Source organism: Pleurodeles waltl, chromosome 3_1, assembly GCF_031143425.1.
Source record: "Pleurodeles waltl isolate 20211129_DDA chromosome 3_1, aPleWal1.hap1.20221129, whole genome shotgun sequence".
NCBI lineage: Eukaryota > Metazoa > Chordata > Amphibia > Caudata > Salamandridae > Pleurodeles > Pleurodeles waltl.
This window is the reverse complement of record NC_090440.1, coordinates 125,075,441-125,089,032: the sequence shown is the minus strand read 5'-3', so window position 1 is coordinate 125,089,032 and position 13,592 is coordinate 125,075,441. Positions and strand designations below refer to the sequence as shown.

The window sequence follows — 13,592 nt, the reverse complement described above, 5'->3', positions numbered from 1 at the left end:
CAAGATAAAGACGACGTCAGGAAATGCAACACACACAAGGGAGAAGTCCTTATGTAGAACAAGAGGAACACAGCATATAGCTTTCCCTAAACCAACAGCCTCCTATCCTCGACAGTAGCACATACAAACCAGGTCTGGCAGCTGAAGGTGACACTAAGGAGGCAGAACTCTCTCCAACCCAGCTCTCTGTGCCACTCTCTCGGAGAGTGAAGAAAAAAGGAAGCAACAGCTTAAGAAAACTGCAACAGGCAAAAAAGTGGCCCGTAATTCTCTGTACACCTTAGTAGAGTGTGAAGCTGCCCCTCTTGACTCAATAGTGCCCATAGGGAGGGCCCTGTGAACAACCTAAGAACTGCCCCATCAAGGCCATCCCACAAGACAAACATTATCCCCTAATAGTTATGGGAACAGTGAACACAAGTACACAAGTCGAACCAAACAAAGAGACACATGCAGAAAGCTTCCGGTCTCCAGGACCTGTTACCAACAACAGGCTTTCATTCCCAAATGATCATCCTACCAACGCTTCTACCATCACACCCAATCCAGCCGTATCCTCAACATGGAGACCCAATCTGTCTAATGATCCACTTGGACACCACACTAGAGCACACTAGAGCACTGGACATAAACAACATAGAAACCTCAACAGATATTTCGGAGACAGTGCTAACACAGCACTATGGCATAGATGGCCATTTTGATTTACTAAATAGGGCCAACATTCTATGCCTGCTCAAATATGTTCCCATCTGCGTACTGAGGATGTCACCTGGCTGAGGTTTCAAAGACTTCCTGGAGATACTCAGGTCGAGTCAACTATACTAGGCATGTGTCAACAATCCCATCAGGTTGCCATGCTTAAGGAAGCACCCCCATTTGCTGAATGGAGGATAGAAGTCAAGAAAAATTGACCAGAGAAATACCTACATGTGCTCCTGTTTCAGAACTCAAACCAACGGGCAACCCCATACTTCGGGCACAAACAGTACTTAATTAAACAATGAATACAAACCAGAACATGGCAAGAAAAAATCTCTCACAATAATATGCATGAATGAGCAAAGCGTGGTGCTCCGTTGTCAATAAGTCAAACTTGGTGGTGTTTCTATTACGGCACCCTGCAACAAATCAGACAAACCCACTCTCTGCTAACAATAATCTCATGGAACATCGCAGGTATAAAAAAAATCAATGAAGACAAATTCATTTCAGACTACCTGTACACAGGGGACATACTCTGCCTTCAGAAGACCTGGGTCACAGGCACAACAATAACAACGCAGCCAGGTTACTACACATTTCTGTCCCCAACCATTAAATGTAACATTTTCAGACCCCATCAGGAGATTTGTCGGTCTATGGTAAAACATGACCGTAAGTTAGACGTCCTGTGACCTCCTACGAACCTACCTGCACTCCAAGTACTGCTCATTAAGGGCCTAAAATGCAACCTTAAACTACTGCCACTGTTGCTTTTAAACTGCTACTTTAATGCAGGACAGAAACAAAAAAAAAATAAACAGGCCTTAAATGACCTCTGTACTTTAATCAAAGAATTGTTAAACAAATAGTCACCTCACCTACCAATTTTATTGGGTGACTTCAAGTTCAGGGGCTCAAGGTATCGACCCCCCTTCAAGCCGCACAATGAAGACACTGTTCCCCTTCAGAGTCTTATTAACACCCACAAGCAAGCCTCCATGCATACACTTAAAGAAGCAAGCTAGCCACTCCGTGTCTTTTATCCGACATTCAGGGACATATCAACCATCAACTACATCTTTATCAGCGACACACTGATCCCCAGACTTGGTTCCTTTGAAGTGGAGGACCAGTTAGAAAGTGATCATAGACCTTTGTGACTGACTCTGGAGCTTGCGTCCAAGCAATCTGCTCAGTTACTACTCCTAGGTGAACTAGCTGGGGAAAAACGCCACAAAGTCCTGCCAAGAATCAAATGGAAAGGCAACTCAGGTGGAAAGTTGAATAACTGGATCATGTCAAAACAGGCAGCACGCATTGCATCCAATGCACCATCTTTACTAGAACAAAATGGGGCAAAATCCTGGCTGACCTTCGCATCATCCTATAGGGTGGCCTCCAGACAAAGCTGTATTGTTTGACCAACTGCACTCCCCAAAAACTATCCCTCAATCAATCAGCAATGTCCAAAGAGCCCTAGCAGCTCAGAAACAGGGGAAAAAGGATAGCTAAGCTCAAACTGTCAGTACATACAGAGCGACACATAGGCAGATCGTCTGGCATCTGAAATGAAAAAAAGCTGAGGAGGAATGGCTCAAGATGCTTATACTCCTGCTGAAGGAGAATCAAACCTACTTCTGGGAGCACCAAACAAACTCAACAGCTTCTCCCAGACCAAGGAAAATGTAGTGGTAGGAAATGGAGTGGATAATGTATATAATGAAATTATACACTGATGAACAAGCAAATGGCCATAATCTTAACCAGACTGATACAGCATCATCTTCTTCCGATCAGCCAATTCTCCCCATCACAGAAGCCGCTGTTTTACCAGTAATAGGGAAAATGAAGACTGATGGTGCTCCTGGGCCCAATAGCCTTCCTGCAGTAATATTTAAATCAGAGCATGGTCCCTGGGAAAGGTTATTGACTCCACTCTTTAATTTCTCATTCACCACTGCCTCAACCGCCCACTCATGGAGGGGCTTCATCCTCTTCCCAATACACAAAAAGGGAGACCCGTCCAACCCCACCAATTATGGCTCATCCCCCTATTAGATATAAAAGCAAAGGCTTAGATGTGAATCCTGTTGGAGGATCTCATGGTCTGGGTGAAAGAGAACAACATTTTTCTTTTCTTCTAATCATGGTACAAGGCGGCAGTTTCCACCATTAACTATATTACAGCGTTAGCCTACTTATCAAATCATGCATTAGGAAGAAAATGGCTACCGCTTTTCTGCTGCTTCCCTGACTACAGCGCAGCTTTCAATAGGGTAGACCGGGGGATGTTATGTTATCTGAAGTGAAGTGAAGCAGTACTTGTAAAGCACTCGAATACCTGAGGGTGTCTTGGAGCTCCAATCTAGGAGCAACCTAAAACAACATCCTAGGATATAGGTGATGTAAGGATTCCAGTGAAAGAGAAAGAGTAAAAAGAACAAAAAGAGATATCCTGCCTAAAACCACTAAGAACAATTAGCTATAAAGAAGAGGTGAATAACCAAGTTTTCAACAACTTGCGAAATTTCTGATAACTACAAAGATTAAGGAGGTGGGGTGGCATTTTGTTCAAAGCCGACTTGCTGTGTGGATAAATCCACGACCACCCCAATAAAGTTTATTTATCTTGCTAACTGCTATCAAATGGGATGATGAGGATCTTAAGTGTCGAGCTGGATTGTACCATCTGATTTGCATCTCTAGGTAGCAAAGCTTAATACCATATACAGCTTTATGAACCAGGCACAGTGCCTTAAAAGCCGCCCGCTTTTTTATTGAGAGCCAGTGGAGATCTACAAGAGCGTTTGCCACTGGCAAGGACTTAGGCATTTTTTTTAAGGAAATGCACAGCTGCATTTTGCAGGATCTGAAGTTTTTAAAATACTTTTTGTCTAGCCCCTAAATACAGAGCATTGCAATAATCAAGCTTGGGCATGACACCAGCCACCATTACAGCGTTTTGGTGCTCAAAGGGAATATAAGGAAGCACTTTCTTTTTGAGATGAAAGACGCAGAAGGATGAGAGCTTGTTGACCTGCTCCATAAAAGATAGTTCGGTGTCAAAAAGAATCCCAAGGTTCCAATGACCCCTCTAAAAGCAATAATATCCCTATACGAGGGGAACTAGGTTCGTGTAGAAACTGCCCCCTCCAGAGTTACTGCCAAAGTTACAACTAACAGCAGCCTCAAACAGGGGTGTGTGCTGGTCCCCCATCTTTTTTAACCTTTATACCGCAAAGCTGGGCAAAGTTCTAGGTTAGGCAAGGATAATCAAGACTCCCTATCCTGAAGTGTGCAGATGACAGAGTGATCTTGTACCACTGAAATTCAGGTTTTCAGCAAGCCCTTAACTCACTTCACAGGTACAATGAGACCAACAAACTTCAGGTGAATCAAAGCAAAATGAAAGTCCCCATCTTTGAGAAGAACCATAAAAAACATGCTCAGTAGAGGCTTGGGGAGCTACAAATGACCACAGTAACAAAATACAACTCCCTATATGTCTGGTTCTCAGAAGGGGTCAAACCAATGGCACAGCCAAAACACTTAAAAATAAAGGGTGCAGGTGTTGTCCAAAGCCTAAACTGCCTTAACAGCCACTTGTTTGGAAAAAGACAGTGAACTCTCAGTTCTTTAACACCTCATTAGAACTAGACAGGAGCAGCCAAAATTGCTCCCCATACACTTAGGTACTTGATGCTTCTTACACGGCTGGGAATGCGCAGCCCTAATTGCACCAAGGTCTACCACTCATACCCACAGTAAAATCTGATACATGCATCTCCTTGCCCTACCAATCATGGATTTCAACCTTTCTTGGGGAAGGGAAGGTGAAGAAAGATCTTGCAGACTGTGTAACTATTGTAACCTCATTGTTGTGTTGCTGCCCCAAACTCGATCGTGACCGATGTTGCTTCTTAGTTCCCCTATTTTTGGCTCAAGACATAGGCCCTTGCAGAGTGGCCATAGATCTGTCTTTTCATTACTCCACTCTTGCGACCCTGGCAAGGCTGGGGAAACTCACTGATGCCATTCGCTCAGCACTTCACCAGTCACATGCTGTCTTGCTCCATCAAGAATCCACCTGATTCTTGCCCTGTTTTCTCTGCACCCAATAATGTGCACCTTAGTTAAACTTGCAATGTTGTTTCTAAATGCAACCACTTCCTAATGCAACCACCGCAATTTTTCCTGGCAGACTTTTAAAAAATTTAGCACTTATCATTTTGGCTAAGAGATTCTGGACATTTGTAGCTCACCCATGCAACTCCCAGTTCTCAGCACCAGCGCCTTCGTGAGCTGTTTTTTTTTTTTTTGAGTGAGCCTCCTTTTAATCTCCCTGTTGTCAGCCCGGGTGTTTTAATTGCACTTAGCACTTTGCAATGTATCATTGCAGTTCTCTTTTTCTTTCTTCTTCTTTCAATCTGTAAGCATCAGGATATTTAAGAGAGTTATGTATTCAATAAACTTACAAAAGTACTTTGTACATCCTGTAGATTTTATCGGCCATGCATCCTTGCACGTACTTTCAGCGACCTCTCAAGAAGGTTTGATTTTCATGTCTTTGAGTTCAGTAATACCGTTATGTATGTTGTACCGTTTATTGATTTTAAGTAATTGAAGTCAGAAAGTAAAACGTCTGACCAGGTTGAACCTGCTTTCTGTAGCCGACTGGTGCTCCATTGCAATCAGCCTTAAATTGGCCTAGGACCTTGTCAAGTGCAACCATATGACCATGATGGATGCTTAACGCTTTTCTTGGCTAGTCTCATTTAACTTTAAAAAATTCATATCTCTTGTTCCGATTTTTTAAATTATTGTGTTATCTTGTTCATTATATTTTTTTCTGTTTTGGTACTTGTAAATGCTTTTCACCTTTTCTCAACTTAAGCTTGTCTGCTCTATGCCAGAGCTACGAGGAGTTGAGCTCAGATTTAAATTACGGAACCCTTTACTGAACCTAACAGTGACATTACTACTTGTAGTGGACTACTGTCCACGCCAACTATTAATACATTCTCTCCCAGGAAGAAAGCTGATTTACATAGCCACCACTATCCATTTGTTGCTTGGATTGCTTTGCCAGTTAACCACTGTATATGGTTTTACCTTCTGACTTGGTCATTCTTTTGGTTCTTAAAATCTAGGAATCTGTAGCTGGGCTGGCTTCATGAGGCTCGACATGTGTGAACCAGTTGAACCACTTTTCAGTGTGGTACAAAGGTCAAAACAGAACAAACCTGGTTTACTTACCTTCCTTGGGTGCATCCTCCCTGTGCAAACCTCAGCACCTTTTCCCACTCTTCTGGAGGTGGAAAAGCTGTTTAAGTTCCAATTGTATTCACTGCTGAAAAGGTTCTTTCTGGTCACTTTTGCAATTCCCACATCTTAAGCATCAGCTTTAGACATGTAGTCACTCAAGCCAGTCTCCTTCAAGGTCTAGTCCTCAGTGGTCATCTGGCATCTCTTAGAATTATGAGTCCATCTGGTTCTTCTGTTCCTGGAGCAGACAAACAAGAACATTTGAGCCTTATAGAGAAAGCGCCAGGAGTCTATGAGGCTTTTTCTTCCAAGTGGATCTTCTTTCACCAGATGCTCTTTTTTAGTTCTAGAAATGTTTTGAGGAGGGGAAATGTTTCAACCTTATATTGTGCACTAGCTTGTGATTGGAGAATATTCTGCTTCTATCTACTTTATTACTCTTTCCCCACCTCCTTTTACTTTAATGGAAAAAAATTCCATATGCTCTGAATCTAAAATGGCCCCTGTCAGGGTCATAAATGATTTTCCCTCCTGCTGGGGTTGAAGCTTAACAGTCAAGGAGGGCCCTTTCAATGAATGCATGCAGATCCTACCAATCTAATTAGGCTATCCACAAAAGCGGAAGTTTGAAGGCAGTCTTTTTTGCTGCCAGCTCTTCACATTCCCCTCTCAACTGGCTAATCTCTGACCGATTATTGACAACACCCCGCCTTTCTGAGCCAAGAGTGAAGCCCTTATCATCTGGGAGGAATGTCCGTTGAACCTGTGGGGTGGCTCTAAATCAATATTGCTTCAGGAAGCAGAAACCACGTTTTTATAAGGTTACTTTTCCAGAAAAGGTTTTCAAAAATCTCTGTTAACATTTAAACTAGATGTTTTAAATAACATGAACAATAACTTTAAATCATTTTACATACATTTTCCCAAGAAACTCTAGCTTACCCTACATAGTAAATATGGATTTTGTGATACACTCACTGCGAGGCCACACTCTTCCCAGTATGGATTGTGCCACTTTGTATTTATTAAGCACCAGTGGGTAACTATGAAAGCAGGTTTTCTTCCTACATGGCCACTACACAATTTCTTTCCATGTGTTACTTTAGCCAATTAAATGAAACAAATGTTAACAGTATCATTTTAAGGGCGGAGCACATTAATGTTTCCTCTAAATTTTTTTCTCTATGTGTGGCAGCTGAATTTGTGCATGCTCACTTCACTCAGTTGTTTCTGCAACCAAGCCATCATTTATATGGATACTATCTCTATAAAGTCATCCACTGGTATGGCTACAATCCCTTCTCCAGCCTTCTCGTTTTTACAATTGAGAATCAGAACTCCCAGTCACGTGATTGAGATATCAGCCTTCTAGTTCTCCTCTTTTCTACAACAGATGACACTTCAATGAGAAGCCTGATAATGCTTCTGATTAGTATATCCCAAAGACAGAGTCTTTCTCTACAGGGAAGTAAGAACATAAGGAAGATTGTTCTCAAAGAAGCCACTGCAAATTGCAAGTGGATGAGGAAAGGAGAAATCTGGATACCATATAATAACTGCAAGGTATCCTAGATGTAATCACACCCAGGAGACAATTTTCCTGGGGCAAGTGCACACAGAAATAGAGGCCACAGCATTCAATTTACAATAGGTACTAAGTGCCCGCACTTATTAAGTGACACCTTCACCAATTTACTGCTTTTAACACAGCAGAACATTGCATGCATGTATTTTGTTTTTCAAATATTAAAAGTGAAACTGCAAATCCAAGAATGCAATGTGTTTTTGAGTTCAAATCTAGGATTGTGTGATCATGCCACATATGTCAGGAGACAACCAGGTTGTTAAGCTCTGAATAAAACATACTGAGCTGTTGAAAAGATGGCTCCAATTGAATCTCAGGGAATTATTTTACTCTAGATGTAACAAAGGCAGCCAAAAACAAAATATAATTTCATATTTAACATTGTGTTGATAAATTATAAAGATATTGATATTACCTCTCTCAGGGCTCAATCACTGTCCTTTTTCTGTTTTCCCTGACTGTATTTTGTTTATTTATCTTCCATGTAAGTTGCCACTATGGTCACATTTTCATTATACTCCCCACAGTTTCCCATTATTATTGTTTTATTGTTTAACATTCCATTCTTGGTATTCAGGTGTTCTACCATTTGAAGGACATCTACAGAATTAGTAGTTGCATACATTTTATCATAAAAAGAAAACCTTTTAAACTGATTGCTACAAGCAGAAGCATCCCATTAAATGCTGACCACTTCCCATTTATTAGGTAGGGCTATAATTATCTGGGTCCTAGTCCATGCAACAGGAGTAGTCAAAGCATTAAACTATTAGGAGAGATGATTGATTGGTTTGGTCCCATATAATCAAGTGTAATATTATTTCTGTGGAGTGCATTATTACCTTTCTAGGGTATCCAGGAATTAAGAGGATAATACAAGTGACTAAAAATGCCAAATCATGAGTTGTGCAGCACCAAGGTTTTCAGATATTTTCATTGTGACCAAAAGCCAGTCTATGCTCCAAGTAGTGTGGCTTACACCTAGTGAGTGTGCATATACTGCTAGGTGTGTGCTTCACAGAAAATTAATGAGACATTATACAAAGACACTGGCATAATTATTAAGATTGAGCTCCAAGCAACATAGGCCAGAGTCTACTGTGCATGGACAATAGGCAATGCTCAGTGGGCCTGGTAATGTAGGTTGTGGTGCATGGCCTTTCCACAAGCCAGACCTTGCACCCAGAATGCATAGCTGTGTCATTGACATGACAGCTGATGCATGGCCTTTCTATAAGCCTGACCTTGCACCCAAGCCTGCTGTGCATGGTCAAATAAGGTGCACAGTGGACCTGCAGTACAAGAGCTGGCAAAGACTATGGGGGTTATTACAACTTTGGAGGAGGTGTTAATCCGTCCCAAAAGTGACGGATATACCACCAGCCGTATTACGAGTCCATTATATCCTATGGAACTCGTAATACGGCTGGTGGTATATCCGTCACTTTACCGTCACTTTTGGGACGGATTAACACCTCCTCCAAAGTTGTAATAACCCCCATGTGCCAGGAGCCAAAGGTGCATGGCCAAAAACTGCAAGCTTAGAGTCCAGTAGTGTGGGGCATGGTGCATGTTGGGCACATCCTTCTGTCCATAGTCCATAACCATTTTATGAAGAGGTGCAGATGAATGTTAAGGACCTGCTATATATTGTTAGAGTACATATGCTGAGGGCCAGGAGAAACCGAGGCTGATGCTGCGCCTGGATATAGACCAAGCTCTATGTGCGGACACCATGGTGCACAACTTAACCATGCTCAGCAGGACTGGTGAAGTGGGAGCTGAAGCTACTATATCAATCTGGATGCAGCATATCCTATAAAAAGCTTCAAACACTCACAGAGCAAGTGTTGCTAAAGATCATTTAAGTTTACATTTGCTAACATGACATTGATTCAAGGATTAAAGTAAGAAATCAATGGAAATACAGTTAAAGTTCTGTTATGATTCCAAAACACAATCTATAAACAGCAGAAATTAATAAGTCATGGGTTGGCACTCAAAGCAATACCACATTGACAGCCATACACTGAACAGAATAATATGTATATAAATTAGAGTATGAACAAAATATTCTGGTCAGATGATATTTTTGGTGACAACATTCTGACATACAAGCTGCTCATTACTGATGACAGCTCATGTGGCAAGTGCATGCTATGAACTACTGGAGGTTCTGTGCCACTGATTCAGTGGCAGAGGGGATTGCACAGAACCTAAACCTAGAACGTCATATGTGCACAAGGTGAAAGAAAAACTGGTTTGGTGATTAAGTGCATAGCTGGTTTAGGGACTAGAGTAGGAGACCAGTCTTGAGGTGACAATGCACTTTACACATCTAAAAGCCAGTGTATGACTTCTCTGGAGAACATTGGCTGGAGCACAGCCTGACTGCAGGACATGTTATTTGCATAGAGTCTGCTACACATGTGGAAAACAAACAATTTAAAAGCTAGGATCATGCAAACTGCCTGAAGTTGCATTGCAGCCTTGCACAGTAGTGTTTGGAGGTCTGTGTGGTTGGCTTGATTGGAGATTAAACAGGAGGCTGGGGAGCAAGTGCTGCTGGCTGTATGCCCCAGCCTTGCTGCCCATAGCCAAAGGCAATGAGGAGTGGCGGTTGATCCCACTGTGCGAGAAGTGCAGAGTTTTGCCACAGAACAGGCCCTGTGACCAAATTCTGCAGTAAATCATCAAGCTGTGGTTCACCCATTCAATGGGTTGGACTCTGTGCTCAATCATTGTTATTCTCAAAAGAAGGGGGGACTTTTCAGTAGGTTGGGTGCAGACCTTGGTTTCAGGCCATGCTTGGCAGCCATCACTAAATGTACATGACCAGAAGCCATGCCCATCAGGAGTTGGCAGCTCTGTAGATTGAGCTCAGGACCTTGCTTGGTTAGAGCATGGGTGATTGACTGCTTAAAGTGCTAGTCATATTGGAATATTAATATATAGGAGTGTATGATGTGCATGCTCAAAAACCTACAAATATTCACTGTAACATCTTTGCTAAGGGTGATTTATGGTTTATTTTGCTCATAAGATATTTCTGGATGTTGAACAAACCGAAATTAATTTCTGAGACAAACACATTAAGCTTAAGGACTTTGTTACCAAGCAAACCCCACCAAAACCTGAAATTGACCATTTTGGGTTAGCTATGGAAACCATAACATTATGCACTGCTCAAGACCTCACACATGACATCACTGGTGACATTTCATATGACATAATTGATAACATCACCACGATCCTATATCATATAAGACGTTATTAAAGCCAAAAGTAAAACAGTAAAGGCATGCTTAACATGTAAGTTTCCCAACCCTTACAGGACTTCCAGAGAAAACAACTTCTCAAGTACCTTTCCCACAAAGACAAATCTGCCTTTGATACCTTCTGATACTTTTAGCACTTTGCAGACTCTGCTACCTTGGTTCTTTCACTTTGAAACATGACAACTCTTAATTTCTTAATTGTTTTAGGACAACATCCACCTCCAAACACATTCCTTAAATTGCTAACTCATAGTTCCCATAATGGTTGAAGGTTTTTTATTTACATGTATGCATCAATCGCAAATGTGCAGGAAAGAGAGAGAGACTCCGATTGGTCAATCTTTGTTGATTCTCCCAGGAACTTCATATACTACACATATTTTGCTTTGTTCGACAGTTCAGAGCACATTGGTCAAAGGGCCATTGGAACAAAATTCCACCCCACCTCATCTAAGCACTGAAGCTCAATTAGGCAAATCTGCCACAGGAAGTAAGAGAATTAACAATAATCATCCACCTGGCCATCTAAAAACGAGTTATATGCAACAACCTCTGGCCAATGCTGGTAAATGCTGCAAGGTAAAGATCCAATTTCAGTAAATATTTCTGAAACAAGATGATTTATTGTGCTACAATTTTAATTTTATATGACAATTATGTATGAAAGCATCCATTACGTTCTGAACGTGGAACGTATTGTTAAAACTACAAAATCCTAAAAACTAGGTTTTTGGCATGTGACTTTGACGTTATATATCTTGAAACAAGAATACATTCTTTACATTTTACAAATGGTATTACCGATTTTTGACTTTCCGTCTTCATACTTAGTTCGTTGTAACACATGATGTACTATTCTGCTCCTTGTGGAATTGCTGAAGAAAGTATCTCTGTTATTGATTGTGAAGCTGTATAGAGAGATAAAACACAATAATAAATAAAAGGGTGGCATTATTATGAAAGAGTATGGTTTTTATCGTTCTTTTTATATTGCCCACTTCAAAAGGGACAACAAAATGTTCTTAATAATTAAGGGCCAGATGTAGCAAAACTTGGTTTTGCGACTCAGAAATTGCGACTCCGAGTGACTCGCAATTTCTGAGTCACAAAACCATATGCAGAACGGTGTCTCAGACACCGTCTGCGAGTCACTATGGGGTCGCAAAGACCCACCTCATTAATATTAATGAGGTGGGTCGCAAATTGTGGCACCATAGCGACTATGGGCACTCACTAACATGGAGGCCTGCTGTAGTCAGCAGACCTCCATGTCCGTGACTGCTTGTCAATAAAGCAGGTTTTTTTTTTTTTTTAGTGTAGCCCGTTTTCCTTAAAGGAAAACGAGCTGCACTTAAAAAAAAATCCGAAACCTTTTTTTTCTTAATTTTTTCAGGGCAGGTAGTGGTCCTTTATAAAATATTTTGGGGTCCATTCACCCATTCACAAAGGGGAAGGGGTCCCATGGGGACCCCTTCCAATTTGCGAGTGGGTTACCATCCACTTCAAGTGCATCCCACTGCGAGTCGCAAATAGGAAGGGAACACCCCTTCCTATTTGCGAGTCGGAAATGCATTTTGCGAGTCGGTTCTGACTCGCAAAATGCATTTCTGCATAGGAAACTCCGGTTTGCGACTCGCAAACAGCAATTTTTGCCGTTTGCGAGTTGCAAACTGTTTCCTACATCTGGCCCGAAATTAGTTCAGCGAGTGGATTTCTATTACCACTATACTTGAAAAAACGAATATTTGGATTTTTAATTGGTTATAAGCTGATGCTACAGAACTATAGTTTCACAGGTTTCACAGATTGTGGCCTACTCAACAGGCTTTACCGCTTGTACTGTTTGCACATGCCTTTCAATTTCAATACAGTCCATGCTGCAGAATATCTATTAAGACAAGAAAGTCAATTAATAAGGTGACAATGTAACATGTTAAACTAGTGATAATTCTCCTCGTCTCTGCTGTTACACATATAAGACGTTGCTAATGATATATTTTTTTACTGAAGAAATAAAGGTTACAGGGACACTATAGTTAGGTTCTGCATTTACTTTTACAAAACCATAGAAATGCAGCTGTTGTTTTTTTTTTCAGTGAATTGCTATGTTTTTTTAACATAAAGCAATTTGAATTACTATACGTTATTCCAACCCCTGCTCTGCGACTGGAGTTGGCAGCGAAGCCCTTATAAACACCCAACCACACGCTACACACGTCCTTTGGCTGTGGGCAGTGCAAGTTGGCCACAGAGCCTGTCTCTGTCAGGGGATTTGTGAATCGGTGCATGACTGTTTGAGTGGGTCTTTAGGTCGGTGGTGGGTGTGTGAATCTGAGTGGATGTGAAGGGGTGTATGAGGTTCTGAGTGGATGTGTGAGTGAAGACATAAGTCTCTGAATGTGTGTATGAGTGAATTAATTAGTGTATGAATGAGTGTTGTTTGTCCATATTTGCAAATAATTAGCGAAAATCGTGAATTTCGCAGTGATAATATCAAAGATGCCATACAAGCTCTCATCAATGATAGAATATGTGGCATATTTAGCTGTGCATAACAAGGGTGTAAGTTATAGTTACCTTAGGGCGTGAGTTATAGTTGCGTGTAAGAACTCTAACAATAACTGTTGAATTTCTATGGTTTTGTACGAGTAAATTCAGAACCTAAATATAACATCCCTGTAACCTTTGTTTTTTTCAGTGAATATATATATATGTAGGTAGTTATAGTTAGAACCTAGTTTCCATAGAAAAAGCATTAT

General features: G+C 41.2%; 1 protein-coding gene across 3 annotated transcripts in view; it reads right to left on the bottom strand.

Moving 5' to 3' along the window:
* The window catches only part of ANO3 (anoctamin 3), a 1,608,515-nt gene that overhangs the window by 883,364 nt on the left and 711,559 nt on the right, over positions 1-13,592 (bottom strand). For all 3 annotated transcript variants that reach the window (XM_069221955.1, XM_069221956.1, XM_069221954.1), the window contains one exon: positions 11,635-11,741. In XM_069221955.1, coding sequence (XP_069078056.1) covers positions 11,635-11,741 — 107 coding nt within the window. The remainder of the gene's footprint in view (positions 1-11,634; positions 11,742-13,592) is intronic.